Here is a 24,928-nt window from a genome sequence, read left to right on the forward strand (position 1 = left end):
GAAAGAAGCAGCGCCCTCTTGCACTGTGCATGGTGCTGTTCACGCTGATTTTACAGCACGGGACAAACGTCTGACGTAACACACTCCGCTTGCTCCGCTTAGTGCGGTGGAGTCCTTTGGTCACTTTGCAGAGTTCTGCGTAGACTCAGTGAGCATCCATCAGATAACTGTAGGAATGAGTGTATTAAGGGAATCACCCAGCATGGTACAGGAGCCAGTGAGTCAGAGGAATCAGTGAGCATCCAAAAGACAACAGTAGGAATGCTGCAGGAATAAGGGCCAGATGTAGGTAGCCCTTTACCGATCGGAATCGGCCGAAAATACTGATTTTCGGCCGTTTCCGATCGGTAAAGGGCTAGGGAGATGTAGGTGCACATATTCGGTAATTTTACCGAATCGTTATTATTACCGAATCGGTAATAAGTACCGATTCGGTAATAATTACCGAATCGGTAATATTTACCGATTCGGTAATATTTACCGATTCGGTAAAATTACCGAAAATGCTATGTGGGTAGCCAATTTTCTATTGGCACATGGCTTACAGAATCGGTATTTTACCATGGAATACAAATCCATGGTAAAATACCGATTCCTGTGTACATGCACATCTGTGCATGTACACATGTGCCATGTGACAGACAGACGTGCCCTTAGGGCATGTCTGTGTGCCACATTGCACACATGCCCGTTTTGGGGGTGCTAGAGGGTGTCAAAGTGACACCCCCTGCACCCTTGTGAATTCTTTAATTACCGATTCGGTAAATACCGAATCGGTAATGCCTAATCATTCCTATGGGCTTCAAAGCCCAAGGGAATGAATGGGCATTACCGATTCGGTATTTCCCGAATCGGTAATTAAAGAATTGTTAAGGATTCGGTAACGAATCCAGATGTTGGGACCTACATCCCATTTACCGATTTTGAAATACCGAATCGGTAAAATTCGGTATTTCAAAATCGGTAAATGGGATTTACCTACATCGGGCCCTAAGTGTGTTAGTGAATCCCTCAGCATTCTACCAGAATCAGTGAGTCTAACGAATCAGTGAGCATCCGACAAATAACTGCAGGAATCAATGAGTTAGATGAATCACTCAGCATGCTACAGGAGCCAGTGAGTCCGAATAATCAGTGAGCATCCGGCAGATAGCAGTAGGAACGAAGCAGGAATAAGTGTGATGGATGAACCACTAAGCATGCTACAGGAATCAGCGGACCTTTAAGAGGAATGAGTGAGCATCCGACAGATAACTGAAGGAGTTAAGTGTGTTAGAGGAATCACCAAGCATGCTACAGGAACTGGGCTCCTTTACTGACAAATATCCTAAACGCTGCGGTTCTTATGGTGCCTCTTGGTCTCAATCCATTATAGTCCCGGTATGTATGAAAGGGGTTCGGGGGAATCCAAAATGTCACAGACCAATTTGCCTTAAAAATACCACAGGTAAGGTACTGGACCAGGTTGTTTTATAAAAGGTTGATGGATTGGGCACGGAGAAGAATATCATTTCCAATTGTCAGTACAGGTTTAGGCCTGGGTTAGGTACCATCGGGCAATGTCTGAATCTCAATTTACTGATCCATAAATACACTGTGGCAAAGAAAGGGACTGTTTTCTGGGGTTTATGGACCTTTCAACAGCTTTTGATCAGGTGAACAAATCAAAGCTGTGGCTCCTCTTACTGTCATTGGGGGCGGAGCCAGCATTAGTTTCTTTTATGGCAGACCTTCATAAGGAAATGTTGACATTTGTTGATTCACAAATGAGGGTATTTGTACGAAGAGGTTTCCTATCACCCGTGGAGTGCGACAAGGTTGTATCCTGGCCCCATTTTTGTTTACCATCTACATCAACAGCCTGGAAACAGCCCCAAAGGAAGCTCAGAGTGACCCTCCCAGGGTGAGTTTGTGTGCAATCCTTATTTCAAGGACTGCATTAGTCTTCCAATGCTTCTTAGGTTCTTATACATCTTTTGTGGAGGGCTTGGATCTGTCCGTAAATTCCACAAATTCTTTTACCATAAGGTTGGTGGTCAAGCCCTTTAAATCTAGGATTCATTTTTGTCAGAATTGCCCAGGTGGACTTTTTTAATTACCTGGGCATCCTGTTTGATGACAAATCCTCCTGGAGCCCTTTCCATTATTCCAAGAAGTCCACTCTCACCAGGTTGTGTGGAGCAGTAAGGGATTTTAGCTCACGGGAGGGAAGGAAACCTGTGAACACCCTGATCCAGGTGTATAAGGCCAAGAATGTTTAAGTGGTTAGTAATGGTAGTGACATCTGGGGGTGTGGGGACTGTGACCGGACACAACAGGAAAAAAACAAGTTTCTTAGGCGGCTGTTGGGTGTTCCACCGGGTACCTCCACATTTACAGTCCATGAGGAACTTAGTAATAGTTATACCTCAGATCTTCTCAAACTTCGGCTTTTATTTAGTAGGATCTGTATCTGGTATAAGAGCAAACCTATATTGAATAGAATGATCATTCAAGACTGTCTTACCTTAGACAACCATAAGATAATCTCATGGTAGAATTATATAAAGTCTGCATTCTTAGACCTGGGTCGTCCCAACCTTTTTACCCACCCACAAGGGATCTCTACAGATGACTACCAGTGGGTCAGACAACATTTTCTAATGCAAGTATCAGCTAACCGTGAGGACACTGAGTTTCGTAACCTGCTTGTTCGGATTTGTTGACAGATCCAGACAGTCGGTGTTAAGTTTTAACGGGGTGTACCCATAAAACTACCCGACCTGGGTCATGTTAATAGTACGTTAAGGAAGTGGTCGATGTAGTCACTATATATTTACATTAGTATTAACAGTAGGCCACAAGACAATTCAGTTTGAGTTCATCGGGAACACAAATGTAATTATTCCATCAAGTATTCAATAAATGCTCTTACAATTCAGAGTATTCATATCAGTCCGTGTGGTATCAATATACTTTCATTATGTACAGTATAATACAGTGCTCTCAGTGCAGAAAGAGAGAAAGTTTTTTAGGGAATGGGGGTGGTTGGGTAAGTGAGGGACAGGGTAAAGGTGGTGTGACATAGACGCAATTCAATTATGTACTGTGGAACCTTTACATCCTAGTATAGGTCTATAGTTCCCTTTATAATGCATTACACATAGGGCCAAATAGATTGATTTCTTCAAATCCTATGGTTTGTGCTTGGTAGTTGTATGGTAGTCTACGTTTCGACCCCTGGTAGATAAGGGTTATTAGTTCCTCATTGTGGGGTCTTATTCAGGACAGGATGGTGTAATGGAGCACTTAGGAAATCGGCTCCGAATGCCCGATCTCGAGTGGCAGCAAAAGGCTCATCAGTTTTAGGATAGACGTGAACTCTGTGGGGTAATCATTCTGCCATAGATATTCAACAATCTTGTTATAGGTCGGGACCAATCCGTATGTCTAGGTTCTTATATGCTGTGTCGCTGAATAGTCGACACGGGTATCTTGTTTCCTTCGATGTTCCCACTGATCCAGACAGTCGGCTCCCGGGAGCCTTACCTAACCCTGAGTGAACCACATTTATCACAGGCATCTTTTATCCAGGTTTAGGGTTAATGCGTTCCTCCCAGTGATTAGTTTTCCAATAGGATTGGTGGCAGGTGGTCGTTTAGGCAACTGTGGGGTGATGGTTCCTCAGGGCAGTTGTTGCTGCATGTTGTCATGTTTTGCACCTATTACACTTTGCCAAGGAAAAATTTGTTGATTTCAGTCCTGAAGGAGACTAAATTCACATAAGTGAGACCATCCATGCTTTTCCTTTCCATGCTGGAGCATGTACGAATATGTCTATTTTTGGGTTACTTTTTTAGCAGTTTGGTAGAATTTTGAGGTCACCTTAATTTGACTACTTAAACAAAGATGACTTCTGTATCCCTGCGTTTTATACGCTACCAAAAATCCATAAAAACAGTCAACAGCCGCCGGGTAGACCTATCGTGGCCGGTTGCCAATCCATTCTTCAACCCCTGGCAGAGTATGTGGATTATTTCCTAAAACCATTTGTTAACACCACCAGATCATTCACACAGGATAGTAGAGATGCAATTAATAAATTGGAAGGGGTCCATTTTAGCCCAAACCACAACATCTTGGCTACAATGGACATCGAAAGCCTCTACACCAATATCCATCAAGCTGAAGCCCTGCAAGTGATTTATGACACTCTGGAAACCCGCACCCGGCCCCACCAAGTTCCTACTTGGTTCATTACCGAATGTGCAAGACTGGCCTTAGAAGAGAATTATTTTCTCTTCAATAATGACTTTTTTGCTCAACGGAAGGGTGTAGCAATGGGAGCGGTTTTTGCTCCCACAATAGCTAATTTGTTTGTAGCTAACTTTGAGGAAAAGGTAATCTACAACAACAATCCCTTTGCCACCAATCTAGTCCATTATCTAAGATATATTGATGACGTCTGTGTGGTCTGGGAGGGAAGTCAAGAGAGGCTGGACAAATTCCACCAATGGCTTAATACGAAGGATGGGAACCTACAATTCACCCTAGAAAGTAGTTGTGAATCTCTGAATTTTCTTGACTTAAACATCATACATACCGAAGGGACACTGGCTGTTAGTTTATACACCAAACCCACGGCACGAAATACCCTTTTGAGGTATAACAGTCACCACCCCCGTAATTTACGGGATAATCTCCCTTTTGGTCAATTCCTCCGTATTCGGAGGAACTGTACCAAAAGGGAAGATTATTTTAGGGAAGCCAAAATCCTGCAGGAGAAACTTGTGACTCGGTCGTATCCATACCGGCTGGTAAAACACGCTATGAAGCGTGCTTGGTTTTATGACCGTCAGGCCCTCCTACAAAAAAAGCAACTGACTAATCCCAATATTACATCTGATACGATACTCTCTACTTGTGTCCTCACATTCGGTACAGAATCCACTGAAATCAAAAAAATCATCACACGCAACTGGCATTTGATCCAAAAGGTCGAACCCCAGTTAGCCATTCCCAGATTCGCCTTTAAAAGAGGAAAGAATCTAAGAGACCATTTGGTAAAAGCTTACAGAGAACCGAAGATCAATACCCTAAACAGCATGTGGGGCATGGCACCTGTCGTCGGACACTTCCCATGTGGTGGATGCACAGCATGTGCAACCACGCAAACCACAAAAACCTGTTGTATTAATGGGAGACAAATGATGCTTAAACACCATTCTAATTGCATGACTAAGAATGTGATTTACTGCATCCAATGTCCCTGTGGATTAAATTACCTAGGAAAAACCACACAGGAAATAAGGAAACGGATAACTCAACATCAATCACGCATTAGATGCAAAATTCATACAGCGCCTTTAGTTGAACATTTTATTAACATGTCACATGCTCCGACTGATATGAAATGGTTTGTTGTAGAATGTGTAAAGGGTACAAGGAGACGTCCTAATGTGGAAAAACTTCTCACTCAAAGAGAGAACAAACTGATTTGGCTGTGTGATACTGTGGACAATGGGTTAAATACGTTTATTGAATGGCATTCACTGGCTACCCTAGTATAAAGGCTTTTCAAATCTGGAATACAACATACGGCTGTATGTAAGCTCCCCTCTGCCTCTTAGAGTGTAGGATATCGGTCTCTATATAGTCTCTTGAGGTTTTGAGGTATTGGTTATCTATTGGACTTGAGATTTCTAATGTTTGTTTATTGTTTGTTTAATGGCGGATAGTTGTCTTAATGTTGTATTGCTTATTGTTACATCAAACTTGAAAGTCCTATTTTTTGATTTTTCATTATGATTTTTCATTTAGGTGTGATATAAGTATTTTTAGAATAGGGTAGACCGGTTACGTTTTCACCCAAGTAGGTCTTAATAGCGACAGTATAGCAACCGTAGTAGGTTTTAATAGCGATAGTATATCAACCTATAAGCGTTTAAGTACACTCCAAGATGGCCGCCAAGTTCACTGTGGCACTGACGTTAGGACGCGGCATGTTATATGCGTCAATTGCGGAAACAGCCCGCTTCCGCGTTTGGTCACGGAGAAGACACTCGGACTCCTTTGAGCCGGCGTCTTGTGAATAACGAAGTAAGTTTGCAGCTAAGTTTGCAGCTGGTTATCGGTTGGTCTAAAATAGAGAGGGCATACCCAGATCTTATACGTATGTCGTTTGTGTTTCAGAATTGTGGGCGGCTGCCAGATGTAAGTGACAGCTTATGCATGCACTCTTCTATAGCGTTCTGTCCACCAACTTAGCGTTACTGACCTGATTATTCTTTGGTTTGTAGAACGACCTGTGAGGCGTTTTTTTGGTTGTTGAATACACCACATGGTATACAGGTAGATGTTGTATATACTCTTGGTGGTGAAAGCTTTGCACCGTTCTGACTTCTGACTGGCTACACAAATCCTTTTAGGCACTGGTCTGTTTAGGCACTGGTCAATTGGTCCTGTTTTGTGGTTTTTTTTTTTTCGTAGCCACTTTGCATGTGTTATATGTACACTTGGTGGTTGTTTAATGGTGTATTGCCACATTCAGTTTAATGTATTGTCAGTAGAGCACTCTCACTTTGTTCTTATTTTGAGCTGAAAAATAATCTCCGTGTACCCTAGGGTTTCTCTGATTATTATTTTTGATGTTGTTATGTTTGTATTAGATACCCCTGTGCAACCTTTTTGTCCTGAAGATGGTCCTCCGGATCTTTCTGGCCTACTTGGACCGAAACGTCGACGCCTAACACCTTTTACACAATTACATTGTATAATTCACGTAAAATAATAATTTGTGAATTAGGCTGCATATTTTATAACGTGCATGTGGTCCTTCATTGTGTCCACACTATGTGGTAAAGGTGTTCATATACCACCATATGACTTGTGAGATATGTGTTTGGTGGTCTAATGTTGCCGGATTTCTGATTTCTGGATTAAGTTGCAGTATATGAAAAAGTTTATATCTGAAAACTAAAAAAAGAATAAATATATTTTTGATATTAATTGATGTTGGCTGTTACTGAAACCCTACGGTCATTTAATTCGGTGATCATAGTTATGACACTGCTCAATGTTAAATTGATACTGTAAATGATTCCTACCTGGACATTTAGCTAATACGATTGCCATAATGCTTCCAGTGATCCTAAAGAATGTCTTTTGTGTTTATTGGAACCTGTATATATTGGAGTATCTGGTACCTGCTAATAGGTCGACTCGCTTTTTATATATTCTGTATTGTGAGCCATGTATATATTTTATTGGTTTTTACTGTGTTTTTATAATGTTTTATATCTTTTATGGTTAAATATTTAACCGATTAGAGACATTTTCTTCCTCTTCTTCTACAGGAATCAGTGTTTTTAGGACAAATCAGTGGACGTGACCGTGCAGTCAGTGACAATGTCAGATACATCAGCACAGCTGCGACCAAGCTCAGTGACAGCATCACTGGGATCAGTGGCCAGCAGTGCTCTGCAAGATGTATGCATAATTCTGTATATTTTCTCCAAAATTAACAGCAATGTCACACATCTATGTTATGTTATGTTTTGTTACCGGTTTTGTATAGCCCACAGCTGCCCCAGTAAAGGGGCGTCCCAGCGCTAACTAGCAGAAGTTTGGGTGGGATACTGAAGGATGGCAGGGCCTATAGCAAAGGGAAAAGGTGTGTTTTAATGGCCTTGCGGAATGCCAGGTAGTTGTTAATGCTACGGATATGCGCAGGAAGAGCACTCCAAAGTTTTGCAGCCAGGGCGTGGAAAGAGCGTCCTGCTAAAACAGTGCTGCAGAATTCGGGGAGCATGCCCCAGAACCAGTTATCTTGAAAGAGAAACAGCAAGCAGGAATCAGCAGTCCTGCTGCATAAAATCACTTGTTGCCAGAAGTTAATACCTCTCTTCTAGGAATAAGTGAAGTAGCTTCTCAAAAAAAGGAGTGGCACAGAAACTGGTAGTCCTGTTGGAAATATAGGATAGTCTAGGAGTAAGTTTGCCTGGCTACCATCGTGACCAGAGCTGATCTGCCTTGTGTTTACAGTCTGACTGCACCAGGACTTTTCCCCAGTGATTGAAGTGAGTGGTAACTAATTGGAACTGAGGATCTCCTGTATACTTTGGCACGTGGGACTGCCAATTAAAAGGCAGCCTGGGCCCGCCTCCACCAGCGGCATAAGAGCCTATTAACCAATGTTATATGTCCCAGCTTTATCAGCGTTGAATGTTCACCAAAAGTGCTCATGTCAACACTCTGAAGGACTTTCTGAAAAAATGTAATGCCTGCCTGGCCATTCGGCTTATTTTGTGTTTTACAGAAATAAATCAACAAGTTATGGATTGGTTCCTGTAAAATACAATAAAAGTGCTCTTGACACTCTGGGAGTGTTCGTCCAGTGTGTGGAGGTCATTGTTCTCTGTTTGCATCTGCTGCTCCTGTTATAGTGGTGGCAAACAAAAATAAACAGTGCTACAAAGCCTGACCTTAATATGGCGGCCATTTAAATGCTGTCAATCCGGCATCCATGCAGAAGATCAGCCACAGGGAAGAAGTTTATGTTGGCGGGCTCTGTCCTAGGAATCTCTGCAGTCTCCCCCACCTCCAATCGAGAGCATCGGTTCAACCACCAATTTACGACACAGCCCTATTCACTGCCACCTCTACCACCACTGCTTTTACTCTTAAAATGTCTGCGGCAGACAGTTTACCCCGCCATTTTCTCAGTTCTGGTAGGTCTACTCAACCGCTGCCTCCGACCGGACAATCTATGACTAAAGTCAATCTGCGAAGAACAGAGCTCCTCACCCACCTGAAATTACTTGGGTCCATTTCCTGTGCTTTCTCCATGACAACCAGCAGCGTGCTCCCCTCGGGCACGGTGACGTTGATGGAAATGTTGAAGGCGTGGTTCAAGCCATCAATGATTCGGTAGTTGACGGTGATCTCGCTGTGGTTGGAAATGGGTGGAGGGGCCGGAGTGGAAATGATTGGCAGGTTGTCTGTCAAGAGAGAATGAGAGGAGAAACAACCTCATCAGAGGTGGGAAGAGACTCAGCAGAGAGGTTTCAGTAATTTAAACCTGAGCTCAACCCCTGGTAGATAAAATAGTGAGCAGACAGACGTAACCTAAGACAATGTGTAAAGCATTCAGTAGTAACAGTTGAAAAGTTGAAAGACAACACAATACAAATCCCACTTCAATTTATTAACATATGGCATATTTTATTTTGAGAAACTGACAGCAAAATAGCAAAAATGCAATAAGGGGAATCGGAAATATAAATTTTTAAAGTTTGAATTACATTTTCGCTTTAAAAAGCAAAAAGCGCCAACCACATGCAAATAGTCACTCTAGACAAGGACAGTGGCCAACTGGATTGGAACGGAGGTCGGATACAAGGCCCAGGTACGTCAGGATCAAAGAACTACCTTCGGACTTAGAAATGTTTCCGACCGACCTTTTACAATGTTTCCAAACACTGTTCTGTCAGACTCCCATTGACTTTAATGGGAGCCTGTTTTCTGACTGACAACATAGGCTCCATTGAAAAAAGAGGTGGTCGTGGAAAAACTTGCACCCTGAGGCGGGTACCACTTTGCACGGTTGGAAAGAGGGGACCCATGGGCTCCCCTATGGGCCCCAAACAGAGGTCTCAAGGTGAAGGAGGGCCTGCTACTGGACCCGTAAATTTGGATTCTGACAGCCGATTAGTTTCGGACAAGCCGATTCGGAAAGGCTGTCCGAAACCAAGATCGTAATGCATCGGTCGGAAATGAGGTCCATAGACCTATACGATTCAGTTCCGACCGAATTGGTTTCTCCAGATGCCAATCGGAACTGAACGGAACGACCGAGCGGTTTCCGACTATGGTAATCGGTTGGCGGATGTGTTTCCGAATCACTCGCATTCAGACAAACCGAATGCTGTTCGGAGTGCTTCCGACCAACATCGTAATCGGCCCCTATATGTGTATTTACTGTCTGGTGTTTGAAAGTCCAGCTGTGTTTCTATCAGACTTCTGTTTTTGAGTTTGTTGGGGATACAGGGAATGGCTAAAACTGGATTTTAGTGTTGGAAGTGGGGGTACGCCAGGATTACCATAGCATGCTCCCCCCACACACACACAAAGTCTCCTGAGCCCAAATATAGCATGGCCACAGACTTTGGCCATGGACTTTGGCCATCTTGAAAATGCCGTAAGTGGGTAGGATTAGCCCATTGGTTGGGGCATCCTCAAGGATCATTCCAACCAACGAACTTGTGCCAGGCATAAATGTGACACCTTCAAGCACCGACTTCAGAATACTCCTGAACTTGTGGAAGATCAGACTAGGACCGAACCTGCTGTCTAAGACCTGAGAAGAGACCAAAGCCCAGACCTCTGGTACACAGGACAAAGAAGTGTATTCCAGTGATCATAAGACTGTGCTAATGATAGAGTTACAGGGACACAACAAGCTACAAGAGGACTTTTGCAGCAACCGCTCAGCTGACCAGTAGCAACTGGACCTGGAAAGGACCCCACTGTTCGGCCTCTGTGTGCTACCCAGTGAGCCTCTAAGTGCATCTTCTGAGGTCCTGTGGGAACTTTAGAAGTGTGCTCCTGTGGTGGATTGGAACTTAAAGGACTAAATTCAGAAGGTAACATTTTTGACCAAGGTGAACCTGTTTAGTGTATCCGACCCACGCTCTATTGCGGTCAGTGCAAAATTGCACCTCCATCCTTTTCCACATACTATTGAATTTGAATTGACACTTTGTGTTTCTTGGCACTATGCCTTCTTATAGCTTTAAATATTTATATCTCTGAATCTCATTATTGGATTTTTGCCATTTATATGTCATTATGTTTATCCATTTTTTTTTTCATTTTTGGATTTTTTTTGCAGCTTGACTTTGTTACTGTGTTAGTACTGCAGAAACATTTTACACATTGCCTCTAAGCTAAGCATGTCTGCTCTGTGCCATAACTACCAGGGGGTTGAGCTCAGGTTTAACTAGTGACATTAGTGGTTCACCCCAACAAGGAATGTGATTATTACTTGAGGTGGGTACTTACATCCTCTCAAATAATATAATCTAGTTTCCCACAGTTGCCCTGGGCATCTTATCCTTTTCTTGTTCCTTCCTTCCTCCCCAAGGTCCTCAGACATGAGGTAACCTTTACCTGGGCAGAGGTATGGACGGCGGACTTTGGATGCCCTCAATTAGTAAGAGAATTAAATCTGTCTGGCACCAGGCCAAATTAAAATTATTGCAGGAATCTAGCAATGTGAAAAGAGCGGGCACAGGTAGCAAGTAGATCCCATGTGATACCAAATGACTGTATGTGTAACCAATAGACCATGTGTGAGACCTGCAGAGTACAGAGGGGGTGAGTAGAGCAGAGGTGAGATCATGTGAAATCAACAGGGCACATGTGAGACCAACAGAGTATGGAAAGTCAGTACAGCAGAGGTGAGATTAGCAGAGTACATGTGAAATCACCAGAGCACATGTGAGGTCATCCGAGGTCAGAGGAGGCCAGTAGAGTAGAGGTGGGATACGCAGAGTACATGTGAAATCAACAGGGCACATGTGAGACCAACGGAGTACGGAAAGTCAGTACAGCAGAGGTCAGTTAGCAGAGTACACGTGACACCAGCAGAGTATGTGTGACACAAGCAGAGTACAAAAGAGGCAAGTAGCCCACAGGTAAAACTAACAGAGCATGTGCGAGACCAGCAGGGCACAGAGGAGGCCAGTAGAGCCTGTGTGAGAGCAGCAGAGCGTATGTGAAAATAGCAGAGCATGTGTGAGATCAACAGAGTACGGGAAAGATCAGTAGAGCACAGGTGGGATCAGCACATCTCAGCTGAGGCTAACAGAGCACAGGTGAGACCTGCAGAGCACACATGGAACCAGCAGAACACAGGGCAGATCAGTAGATTTCAAGTGCAACCAGCATAGCACAGGCACATCTAGCCGAGCACAGGTGAGACTAGAAATTCTCAGATGACGCTAGCAGAAGAGAGGTGAGATCAGCAGAGAAGAGGTGAGATCCGCGGAGCCCTGTTAGGTCCTGCAGAACTCAAGAGAGACCTGTGGAGCACAGGTAAACAAAGCAGGGTCCAAGTGTGGCCAGCAGTTCTCGGAGATCCCATATGTGACCAGGATGCACAAGAGAAGCCAGCATAGCACAGGTGAGGCCAGCATATTACAGGTCAGACTAGCAGTGTTCAGTTTGGACCAGCAGAGCACCAGTGAAAGCAGGGGAGTACAGGTGAAACCAGCATCACATAAGGGAGACCTCTATGGCAGAGATGTGATCAGTAGATGGTGCAGATGTAACCAGCAGAGCACATGCACCACCAACTGCAGATCAACAGAGCAGATGTGAGGCCAGCAGAACACAAGTGAGAGCAGGCGATCTAAGGTGCTTCCTGGTACTACCAGAAGAAGGCAGGTTAGATCACACCAGCACTCGTGAGTCCAACAGAGCCCAAGTGGGGCTAGCCGAGCACAGATGAGACTTGAAGATCTCATGTGACATTAGCAGAAGGAAGGTGAGACCAGCAGAGCTGCGGTGAGGTCAGCGGAGCCCTGTTAGGTCCTGCAAAACTCCAGAGAAACCAATAGAGCACAAGTAAGGGAAGCAAAGCCCAGGTGTTACCAGCAGTTTACTGATGCTACCTACAGGATACAAATTACACTTTTCCCATTTGTGACCAAGACAGCAGGGGTGAAGCCAACAGGATATAGGTGAGGACATCAGATCTCAGGTGTGACCAGCAGAGCTCAGGTGAGATCATCAGATCTCAGGTGTGACCAGCTCAGCGCAGATGAGAGCAGCAGATCACAGGTGAAGCCAGCAGAGCTCAGGGGAGATCATCAGATCTCAGGTGTGACCAGCAGAATATGTGAGGACATCAGATCACAGGGGAAGTCAGCAGAGCTTAGGGGAGATCATCAGATCTCAGGTGTGACCAGCTCAGCGCAGATGAGAGTAGCAGATCACAGGTGAAGCCAGCAGAGCTCAGGGGAGATCATCAGATCTCAGGTGTGACCAGCAGAGCTCAGGTGAGATCATCAGATCTCAGGTGTGACCAGCTCAGCGCAGGTGAGAGCAGCAGAGCACACGTTGAGCGAGCAGAGCATCTGTGAGACCAGCAAAGTGCAGACCACATATGAGGCCAGAAGAGCAAAGGTGACACTAACAGAACTAAGGTGCTACCTGGTGCTACCAGAAGAACACAGACTAGATCACTAGGGAGTCCTGCACAGGTGAGACTAGAGGAGATTAGGTGAAAACTCCAGGTTATAGCTTAGATCGGCAGGGCACAAGGGGACCAGTAAGGCAGAGGTGTGGTCGACAGATCACAGGTGTGACCAGCAGAGCACGGGTAACACCAGCAAGTCCATTAGGGGCAGTCCAACAGAACATTAGTGAGGCCAGCAGGGGACAGAAGAGACTGATGGAGCAGAGGTGAGGCCAGCAGAGGACAGAAAGACTGATGGAGCAGAGGTGAGGCCAGCAGAGGACAGAAGAGACTGATTGTCAGGTCCATGCCAGGTTCCGTCATGAAGCCCCCGTCAGTCCCTATTGTTAAAGGAAGAGTTAACGCATTGCTGCAGTTTCCCATCTGGGGCTCCATCCAGAAACTAGTTCATGCCCGCAGACAGAGGGAGGGTTGGTTAACGCTTCCTGATTGTGCCGCTGAGGTGTAGGGTTAGCGTTCTAGTCTTTTCAGTTCTGCCCGCCATTTCCTTATCCAGCGCATTCTATGTGGCGCACTTCAACTGTTCCTTTCCGGCAGTTCGACGCCTTGATTTTGACTCCTGTCAAATCACTTAGGAATTTCTAGTTTTCTGCCCGTTTTCTGTCAGAAACTCAATAGACTTCATTTGTGGGCTTAGAGAGCTAGTTTGTCTTTGGTCCAGTCCTTTTTCTGCATTCTGTATCCAGCCGCAGCTCCGCTATTCAAGGGTCCAGTGGAGTCGGTTGGCATTCCTGTGAGCAGCAGTTATCAGTGGACAATTCCGTTTGGCAAGTACTCTTCCGCTTCACCTCAGCACTCTAGCGGTAAGAATATTCTTTCCTCATTTAAGACTTCTTGTGGCGCTATTTCAGTCTAGCGCAATTCTTGAATATTTCCTGAGGCAGTGACTTCATCGTCAGGGAGTGAGCTCTGCTCTTACGGACTCTGCCGGCTATGTCAAAGTTCCAGCAAGTATATTAAAGACAATTTGCATTTGAGAAACTGTAATGTCTCTCCAGTGATTCAGCCTTTTTCTGGAGTACACTGAGCCTTGGAAGTCTTGTGTTGTAATTCAACTATACAGCGCCTATGAACTTCTACAAGTAAATGAGAGTATTCATTATATGCATATGGTAATACTATTATCTACCGCCTCTACAACTCAACAATCTAATAGACTTTAACATCAACAAGAGTCCTACTATTCTACAAGTTAAGAACCTTGGTAGCAGGCTCTACAAGAGAGAGGCAAATTTCCACACAGTAACAGGTATTGAGAGGTGGAACAGAGAGAGAGAGAGAGTAGAATTTCCCAATGTTGTTTGAACGATAGTAATGATCTGTTAACTGTTTCAGGTGTTCACCAGCTACTCGAATTCTAGAGGTAGTGACGAAGACACAGGTGTGGAAGACTCTCTTTGTTGTTTGTTATCCACTTCCCCTTTCCCTTCCATTCCTGGGCTTGGAGAAATCCGGGTGCAGGGGTGTTTGGGAATTTGGAAATATTCCTCATAGAAGCCTTGGCTACTCGCTCCCATGGAAATCAGGATAATTCAGGTACTGCTTCTGACAGATTGAAGTGCCTTAAATTACCTTCCGTCTGGGCGAGATGGCTGAAGGGTTGGATGTCAAAGCCTTGGCTTCGGTGTTAGAGGGATTACAGAAACAATTGAGCGAAACTAGGGAGGAAGTTAGGAAATCCAATCAGGAGGCTAGTTACTTGCATCAGAGAATTGAAGAACTTTCTGAGAGTCCTCGTCCAAATTTTGGGAGTATAAAGTCTTCAGCTTTTGGTCCCTCTCCCTCTTCCTCTACAGAGTTAACTACTCAGGTTGTGCACGCTATGTCCCCTACCATCCCATTAGCCCCCCCAGAGAGATTTCAGGGAGATTCATTGCATTTACTTTGCAAGCCCATTTTGTTTAAGGAGGATCAGTCTAAAGTGGCGTTTGTGCTGTCCTACCTGAGTGGCGATGCAGCAGCATGGTCTTTGCCCCTGGTGGCTTGTAATGATCCGGTGTTGTATAAGTTTGAAGAATTCAAGGCCGAATTTTTGCGAATCTTTGATCGAAGAAACGTTTCACAAACTACAGACAATGAACTCTTGGAGTTGAAGCAAGGAAATCGAGACCTGGTGGCATATTTAGCACAATTTAACAAGTTAATTGTTGAAACCAGTTGGCCTGAATCCAAGAGGGCGGCAATTTTTTACAGAGGTTTAAAGGATGAATTGAAGGATGGACTGGCTCAGATTCCAAAAAGGCCCACCGATGTATCTGAACTTATTGATCTAGTTTTGCAGATTGATCAGCGGCAGGCGGAAAGGCGAAATGAACGTCGGAGGGATGTTCGTACTCTCCCACCACGATTTGATCGGGCCAGGTCCAAGTTGGGCAGGAACCCTGAAGACCAAAGTCATTCTAATGAAGAACCCATGCAGGTGGGAACTATTCGAGGCCCTCTTACGAAGGAGGAAAGAGAAAAGAGGCATCAAGGCAAGCTGTGCATGTATTGTGGTCAGTCGGGCCATTTTGTCAAGGAATGTCCGAAGAAACCCAAGACCAGCTCATGGGTAAAAGATCGGCTCCACCAGTAGACGGAGTTGCACTGGTGGGAGCGAGTGAAGAGACAACTCCAAAGCCACAGTTTTTAGCAAATACTCTACAGTCTGCAGCCCCACATTTGATCTTGCCTAGTAAAATTGCGTTTGGAACAACTCATTTGGAAGAAGTTTCCGTAATGGTCGATTCGGGGGCTACAGGGAATTTTTGTGATATCCAATTTGCCAAATCTTTAGGAATTCAATTTGAAAAGAAGTTAAGACCAGAACCAGTTCGAGCTGTTGACGGCACAAATTTGTCCTCTGGGCCAATAGCCTATGATACGGAATTGATAACCGTAGTGGTTCCAGGAGAACATCAGAGTTACATCCGATTTAATCTCATTGATGCTCCCCAGTTTCAGCTCATCCTGGGTTTGCCTTGGCTTGATTGGTCCCGACGTACTGTAGAAATGAGTTCAAATTTTTGTTGTGAGCATTGTTTTCAGTCTATACCAGAGACCACCAGCTCCACCATGTCATTAAATTTGGCCAATCAAATTCAGATGATTTGTGCCCTGGAAGCTCCTGTGATTCCAGAAGAATATCAAGACCTGAAGGAAGTTTTCAATGAAAAAGAAGCTCGAAAATTACCACCTCATCGAGAGTATGATTGTAGGATAGAACTGGAGCCGGGAGCTTCACTGCCGTGCAGTCGAATCTATGCCTTATCAGAACCAGAGAACATCCATCTGAAGGATTACATAGAACAAAATTTAGCCAACGGTTTCATCCGACCCTCACAATCCCCTGTGTCTTCGCCCCTATTCTTCATCCCAAAGAAGGATGGAACTTTGAGAATTTGTATTGATTACCGGGCCTTGAATTTAGTCACAAAAAAGAATCGTTATCCACTACCTCTAATTTCTGAGCTTCTCGATCAGGTCAAGGATGCCTGCGTGTACACCAAGTTGGATTTACGTGGGGCTTACCATTTGGTGCGCATGGCTGAGGGTGAAGAGTGGAAGACTTCTAGAGGTAGTGACGAAGACACCGGTGTGGAAGACTCTCTTTGTTGTTTGTTATCCACTTCCCCTTTCCCTTCCATTCCTGGGCTTGGAGAAATCAGGGTGCAGGGGTGTTTGGGAATTTGGAAATATTCGTCATAGAAGCCTTGGCTACTCGCTCCCACGGAAATCAGGATAATTCAGGTACTGCTTCTGACACTGATGGAGCAGAGGTGAGGCCAGCAGAGGACAGAAGAGACTGATGGACCAGAGGTGAGGCTAGAGGAGGACAGAAGAGACTGATGGAGCAGAGGTGAGGCTAGAGGAGGACAGAAGAGACTGATGGAGCAGAGGTGAGGCCAGCAGAGAATAGAAGAGACTGATGGAGCACAGGTGAGGCCAGCAGTCCAAAGGTAATCTCAGCAGAGCTCAGAGAAGACAAGCAGAGTAGAAGGAAGGCAAATGAGAATATTTGCAACCAGCATTAACAACTGGCAAAGTCAAGGCGTGACTGTACAAGCAGAAGTGAGGCCAGCTGAACAAATGTGTAACCAGCAGAGGTCAGGTAAAACCACCAGAGCCCTAGTGAGGCCAAGAGAGCACAGGTAAGACCACCATTTTAAATCTAGACTTTTTATACTCCTTTGAACCGACGCGAGGGGTTAACACCCAGTTGTACCATACCACTGTACCTTTGAAAATGGGCTGTATACGTGTTTTATCCAGCTTGTTCACTGATGTCAAGATACCTGTATGTATTGATATGATGTTAACTTACCTCACCACTGTGCCTTACAAACTGTATATATTTAAATAGCTTATCGAGCTGGTTTTAATGTCATTAGAACTGCATTTACTGTAAAGCGCTCTGATATCCGCAAGGGTCTTGTTTCCGCTCTGTAAAGCTTTCAACAGAAGAGAACAGCTGACATGCCAGAGCTTTGAGGCGAACAGAAAAGCTCAGGTGCAACAAGGAGAGCACAAGCAACACACACAAGTCACAAATTAGGCCAGCTGTCACCAGCAGACCTTCCTTAAGGGCAAAAAATAGAATTCACTCCCCAGCACATGTCTATTGTGGATAAGATCTCCCACAGCCACCGAAGTCATCTGCGGCGTCCCGCAAGAATCCTCGCTCAGCCCCACCCTCTTCAACGTCTACATGAGCCCCCTTGCAGCCATCGCACGCCAACAAAACCTCAACATCATCTCCTACGCTGACGACACCCAGCTGATACTCTCCCTCACCAACGACCCCACCACCGCCAGAACCAGCCTCCAGGAAGGATTGAAAGACGTCCCGGAGTGGATGAAGCTCAGCCGTCTGAAACTGAACTCAGACTAGACGGAAGTCCTCCTCCTGGGACCTTCCCCCTCTACCTGGGACGACTCCTGGTGGCCCCCGGCCCTGGGCTCCGCCCCCAAGCCAACAGACCATGCAAGCAACCTGGGTTTCATCCTGGACTCCTCGCTCACAATGATCAAACAAGTCAACGCCGTCTCGTCATCCTGCTTCAACACCCTGCGCATGCTCCGTAAGATCTTCCGGTTGATCCCCACCGAAACCAGGAAGACGGTCACCCAGGCCCTCGTCACCAGCCGACTGGACTACGGGAACACCCTCTACGCGGGAACCACAGCCAAACTCTAGAAAAGACTCCTGCGCATACAGAACGCTTCTGCACGACTCATCCTGGACATCTCCCGCCACAACCACATCTCTGCCCATCTGAGAGACCTGCACTGTCACCCCGTCAGCAAGAGGATCACATTCAGGCTCTTCACCCATGCACACAAGGTTCTCCACGACACGGGCCCCAAATACCTCAACAGCCGCCTCACATTCTACACACCCACCCGCCAGCTTCGATCCGCCAGCCTCGCTCACGCCTCCGTCCCACGAATCCGCAGAACCACCGCCGGAGGAAGATCCTTCTCCTACCGGGCGGCCAAGACATGGAACTCCCTCCCCGCCCACCTTCGGCTGACCCAGGACCATCTCTCCTTCAGGAATCAACTCAAGACCTGGCTGTTCGAGCAGTAGCGTCCCCCCCCTCTTCCCAGCGCCTTGAGACCCTAGCGGCTGAGTAGCGTGCTTTACAAATTTTGCTGATTGATTGATTGATTGAAAACATCCAGTGTATCACAACGTAAGACACAAATATGATAATTTCTTTCTTCTTTGGTATTTATTCACGTAGGTCTTCACAACAGCTTCCAACAGCCAACACGTGTTTTGTCGCCCAAAGGGATGTTGTCCCGCAACTTCCTCAAAGCTAATTCTTCTGTGTAAAATCCTTTGATCTGTGGCGATAATTCTGAACCACAATGGGTTTCTGTGCAGGCGGCTTCTCTCTTAAAAGCTCCTGTGTCGTTCACAAAGCTTGTCTTTCTGGCCAGTATTCACCATGCTCAGTGTACTGCCCTGACCATTTCACCCGACGCCACCACCATGTCAACTGAGTCCTACCTTTACTACTTCTAAACTGAGAAAAATCCTAACTTTAAGACTTTCGGTATTCACAGAGGGCATTTAGGAGTCCTAAAGTTAGGACTCCAAACTTCTGTGAATATCGAAATGAGTAAGTGCCTTCTGTGAATACCAAAATGAGTAAGTGCCTTCTGTGAATACCAAAATGATAGGAATTTAGGATTTTGTCTTAAGTTAGTTCTGTGAATCGGGCCCTTTATGTTTAGGTTAGACAACCAGGCACTAGACATGTGCTAAATGCACAGATAACTTACTGCCAGAGCTGAACCTTTGCAGGGTCGAACATTTCACAGCCCTACAGGCCCCCTCAGCTCAGCAAAGAACTTGGTGGTCCCCCCCCTCATGATGAGGGGAAGCGTCACTGGTAGCCTCGGACCGGAGCACTTCAGTTTTAAGCCCTGAAGTGCCTAGGGATGTGTGTCAATCAGTGACGCCTTATCACAGACTGGTGTGGGATCAGCAACTCTCACCGACTGCATCCCACTCTCTGATGAGTGAGGGTTTGCTTCCTCCTCTTATTGGCTGACCCATGGTCAACCAATGAGAGGAGACAGCAGTCCCAATCCTCCAGGACCATCTGAGGCTTCCCTGCTGCAACAAAAAAACACCGGTACGGCCTGTAAGTTATTATTTTTAATGCTTGCTATGTATGCGTGCGAGTGTGCATGTATGAATGTATGTGTGCTGTGAATGGATGTGCATATGTGCTTGTGAATGATGGGTATATTTGTGCATGCATGTGAATGCATGGGTGTGAGTGAGTGTGCATGTGGATGGGTGAGTGTATGTGTGTGCGTGGGTGGCTGCCCGCCCCCCCCTCCTGCTCAAATTACGGATGTATGTCAGTACAACGCGATCAATTTGATTGCGGTACTTTACGACACAGCCATTACAACTCAAGGTTACAACGACTTGCGTTGGAGAGCGCTGGATTGTGGATTAATTTAATTTTCTATTCCAACTCCAGCGCACGTAACAGTAGGGAAGGTGTTGGAATAGAAAATCAAACTATTCCTTAAGCAAGAGCGCCCTCCAACGCAAGTCATAGTAACAACTTGTGTTGTAATGGCTGCGTCGTAAAGGTCGCGCGGTGTAAACACCGCGTTGTAAAGGATGTTTCCCCCAAATTATCCACCGCCACTGCCATTGGTTCATTCCTCACCAGATCAGCCATTACACACGAGGCGAGTAGTTCACAAGAGAGACAGCAATCTACACGTGAGGCCAACAGTTCACAATTGAAGCAAACATCTTACAAGTGAAACAGTGATGGTGGCAGTGGGAAGCAGCTCTACCACAATGCCTACTACCTACAGTAGCCTCAACGTAGCCCTCTCCCTGGTCTCAGTCGCCTTTTAGGCCCCATCACCCTCCTGACATATGAGTTGCAGTCCAAACCACAGCCTGCCTGTAGTGTGGCGCGTACTCACCTTCATCTGCAGAACAGTTGAGTCCTTTGGCATTCAGGTATGTGCGGCCCTCCAGGGAGGGGGTGATCTGGGACGCAGCCATGGGGTTATCGAACTCGCCCTCAGGGATGGCTCTCAGCGCCGCGGCCAGGGTCTTGCTGCAGTCCCATTGCGAGGCGTTGTAGTGCTGCTCAGACACGAACAGAGCCTGTGTGGAGGGACAAGGGAATCTGGTGAGGTAAGGAAACACTATGACGACCCTGAGTCATGTCCACCTACATCACGTCATATTATGTCACGTCACCGGAAGTGATAGCATGTCGCGTTGAGCTGTGTTATTCTGTTATAGTACGTTACCCTATAATATTGGTAGTATTATGCTATAGTATATGGTATTTATAGAGCATGTTATACTGTTTTATGTTAAGTTGTAGCATGTTTGTTATATGATTTTACATTACATTATTTTGATGTCACTCAGTGACATGTTATATTTGTAAGTTCTCAAATAATATGTTATTTTGTTATAGTAGATCACGCTTTAGTTTACCATTTTTCTTCATTATGTGTTATGTTGTAATCACACACTATGGTATATTGGCCCAGAGTTTTGCTAATTATTGTTTCATTTGTGTTATGAAACTAATAAAATGCATTATAAAAAAATAAAAAAAATAAAGGAAACATCTTCTTCAGATTGTCTCTAGATGTCAGGACAATATACTAATTAAGATAAGACGCACACAAGAAAATAGAAAGGCCTTAGCACATGCTGGGAGAAATCTATAACAACAAACACCAGCCTGGCACTAGGAAGTTGTACCCATGGGTGTAGAACAATGGCATTACGCTTACACTGATGTGGAATGCCAGTGTTTTTAGTAAATCTCCCTCTTTCCTCCGCACACAGGTTCTCATTTACTATATTTTGACGCGTGGTAACGCAGCACGCCTTCCTGCTGCGCCGCCCTTCATCAAAATAGAAGGGCAGGAATGTGCCATGTTTACTAGATACGGTACAATCCTGTCCTTCTCCCCTGCACCGGCGCCCAAACAGCAACCGTGCGGCAACGCAGACACTCTTGCGTCATGGTGCAAGAGTGTCTGCATTGCAAGGATGATTGCTGATGTGCAGGAAGGGACACCTCCTTGCACAAAAACAATCCTTAATGGCATTTTCCTCCTTCTGGCTGACATGAACCATTCGCCCACTGCATTAAAGTATTTAAACCTGAAGAATGGCGGTCGAGTGGGAATGAGCATCACAGACCTGCATGGTGGAGATTTGCAAGGACTCTGTAGGACTCAGGAAACATATATATATTTTTTTAAACTTTATTTTGCAAATTTTCCATGAAGTCACTCAATACATTACATAAAACAATGTCACAATGATACATCCCTCCATTGTAATCACACTGTACCGCTAGTAATCTCTTATGCTTCACATGCCTACTAAGGGACAAATAATGTAGATGTAGTAAGACGCTTCTGCAGTTCTTTCGTGGAACACTGTAACTTTAGACAGTAACTGACACGCAGATTACATTCGTTTCTAGGTCAGTATCTTAGTCCATACACATCTGGTTGCACTACCCCATTAAGCATCACAGACTTCACCATCAGTAACCTCAGTTTCCTGTGACCGGAGATATTCTAGCAGTGGCCCCCAAATATCCTTGGGCCTAGATGCCATCGGCAACAACCCAGCCTATGTAGTGCTTTGCTCTTGACAATACACCATGTCTGCCAACCACTCCTTGAATTTCGGGGCCCGTCCCCTACCCCACCTGCAGGCCACCCTACGCTTAGCAAGTAATAGAGAGAGAGCAACAATTTTTTTGTACATTGGTGGCACCTGTGCCGTATATCCCAGCAACATTTACAACAAGGGGTGGTGAGGGACAGAGTCTCTGAATTAAGCAGAAAGCTCTCACCCAGTCAAGAGATCAGGGCTAGATCCAACACCGTTTTTTAGCTCACTGCACCATCCCAGTTTCAGAACCCGGCTGTATGCAAATTAGTCTGTTCCTGTCCCAGTGCATGATGGGAACAGGGCAAACCAAACTACAAAAGCCAATTCTTACACTGGGAAGGAAACAAGCTCCCGGGGACCGGTTTCTGGCATTACAGCCGTCTTCGGCCCGGTTTGCTTGAATCCTGATGGTGCAATGAGCAAGGGTCTCACATCTGAGAATACCCTTCCACGCTTAGGGTGGACAAAAATATTTACAACAAGGGGTGGTGAGGGACAGAGTCTCTGAATTAAGCAGAAAGCTCTCACCCAGTCAAGAGATCAGGGCTAGATCCAACACCGTTTTTTAGCTCACTGCACCATCCCAGTTTCAGAACCCGGCTGTATGCAAGTTAGTCTGTTCCTGTCCCAGTGCATGATGGGAACAGGGCAAACCAAACTACAAAAGCCAATTCTTACACTGGGAAGGAAACAAGCTCCCGGGGACCGGTTTCTGGCATTACAGCCGTCTTCGGCCCGGTTTGCTTGAATCCTGATGGTGCAATGAGCAAGGGTCTCACATCTGAGAATACCCTTCCACGCTTAGGGTGGACAAAAATATTTACAACAAGGGGTGGTGAGGGACAGAGTCTCTGAATTAAGCAGAAAGCTCTCACCCAGTCAAGAGATCAGGGCTAGATCCAACACCGTTTTTTAGCTCACTGCACCATCCCAGTTTCAGAACCCGGCTGTATGCAAATTAGTCTGTTCCTGTCCCAGTGCATGATGGGAACAGGGCAAACCAAACTACAAAAGCCAATTCTTACACTGGGAAGGAAACAAGCTCCCGGGGACCGGTTTCTGGCATTACAGCCGTCTTCGGCCCGGTTTGCTTGAATCCTGATGGTGCAATGAGCAAGGGTCTCACATCTGAGAATACCCTTCCACGCTTAGGGTGGACAAAAATATTTACAACAAGGGGTGGTGAGGGACAGAGTCTCTGAATTAAGCAGAAAGCTCTCACCCAGTCAAGAGATCAGGGCTAGATCCAACACCGTTTTTTAGCTCACTGCACCATCCCAGTTTCAGAACCCGGCTGTATGCAAATTAGTCTGTTCCTGTCCCAGTGCATGATGGGAACAGGGCAAACCAAACTACAAATGCCAATTCTTACACTGGGAAGGAAACAAGCTCCCGGGGACCGGTTTCTGGCATTACAGCCGTCTTCGGCCCGGTTTGCTTGAATCCTGATGGTGCAATGAGCAAGGGTCTCACATCTGAGAATACCCTTCCACGCTTAGGGTGGACAAAAATATTTACAACAAGGGGTGGTGAGGGACAGAGTCTCTGAATTAAGCAGAAAGCTCTCACCCAGTCAAGAGATCAGGGCTAGATCCAACACCGTTTTTTAGCTCACTGCACCATCCCAGTTTCAGAACCCGGCTGTATGCAAATTAGTCTGTTCCTGTCCCAGTGCATGATGGGAACAGGGCAAACCAAACTACTACTACTACTACTTTGGACTGGGTAAGAGTGGTCTGCTCAATTCAGACACTCTGTTCATCACCACCCCCTTTTGTAAATCGATTTTGGCCACTACAGGTGTGGCAGGGTATACTCAGACATGAGTCCCTTTCTCACTGCTCCATCAGGATTCAAGCAAGCCGGGCCGAAGAGGCTGAAATGCCAGAAACCGGTCCCCGGTAGCTTGTCTCCTTTCTGGTAAAGAATTGGCTTGGTAGTTTAGTCTGCCCTGTTCCCATGATGCACTGGGCCAGGGACAGACTGATTTGCATATAGCCAGGTTCTGAGCTGGGATGGGGCAGTGAGATAAATAACGGTGATGGATCAAGCCCTGATCTTTGGACTGGGTAAGAGTGGTCTGCTCAATTCAGACACTCTGTTCATCACCACCCCCTTTTGTAAATCGATTTTGGCCACTACAGGTGTGGCAGGGTATACTCAGACATGAGTCCCTTTCTCACTGCTCCATCAGGATTCAAGCAAGCCGGGCCGAAGAGGCTGAAATGCCAGAAACCGGTCCCCGGTAGCTTGTCTCCTTTCTGGTAAAGAATTGGCTTGGTAGTTTAGTCTGCCCTGTTCCCATGATGCACTGGGCCAGGGACAGACTGATTTGCATATAGCCAGGTTCTGAGCTGGGATGGGGCAGTGAGATAAATAACGGTGATGGATCAAGCCCTGATCTTTGGACTGGGTAAGAGTGGTCTGCTCAATTCAGACACTCTGTTCATCACCACCCCCTTTTGTAAATCGATTTTGGCCACTACAGGTGTGGCAGGGTATACTCA

General features: G+C 45.8%; 1 protein-coding gene across 1 annotated transcript in view; it reads right to left on the minus strand.

Annotated features, from left to right (window-relative positions):
• Positions 1 to 24,928, minus strand: part of LOC147736583 (transcobalamin-1-like) — an 82,666-nt gene that overhangs the window by 17,654 nt on the left and 40,084 nt on the right. The window contains exons 6-7 of the mRNA XM_086953324.1: positions 20,687 to 20,873; positions 8,789 to 8,978 (exon numbers count right to left, since the gene is read on the minus strand). Coding sequence (XP_086809450.1) covers positions 8,789 to 8,978; positions 20,687 to 20,873 — 377 coding nt within the window. The remainder of the gene's footprint in view (positions 1 to 8,788; positions 8,979 to 20,686; positions 20,874 to 24,928) is intronic.

This window comes from Lissotriton vulgaris, chromosome 1_2 (genome assembly GCF_964263255.1).
Source record: "Lissotriton vulgaris chromosome 1_2, aLisVul1.2, whole genome shotgun sequence".
Taxonomy (NCBI): Eukaryota; Metazoa; Chordata; class Amphibia; order Caudata; family Salamandridae; genus Lissotriton; species Lissotriton vulgaris.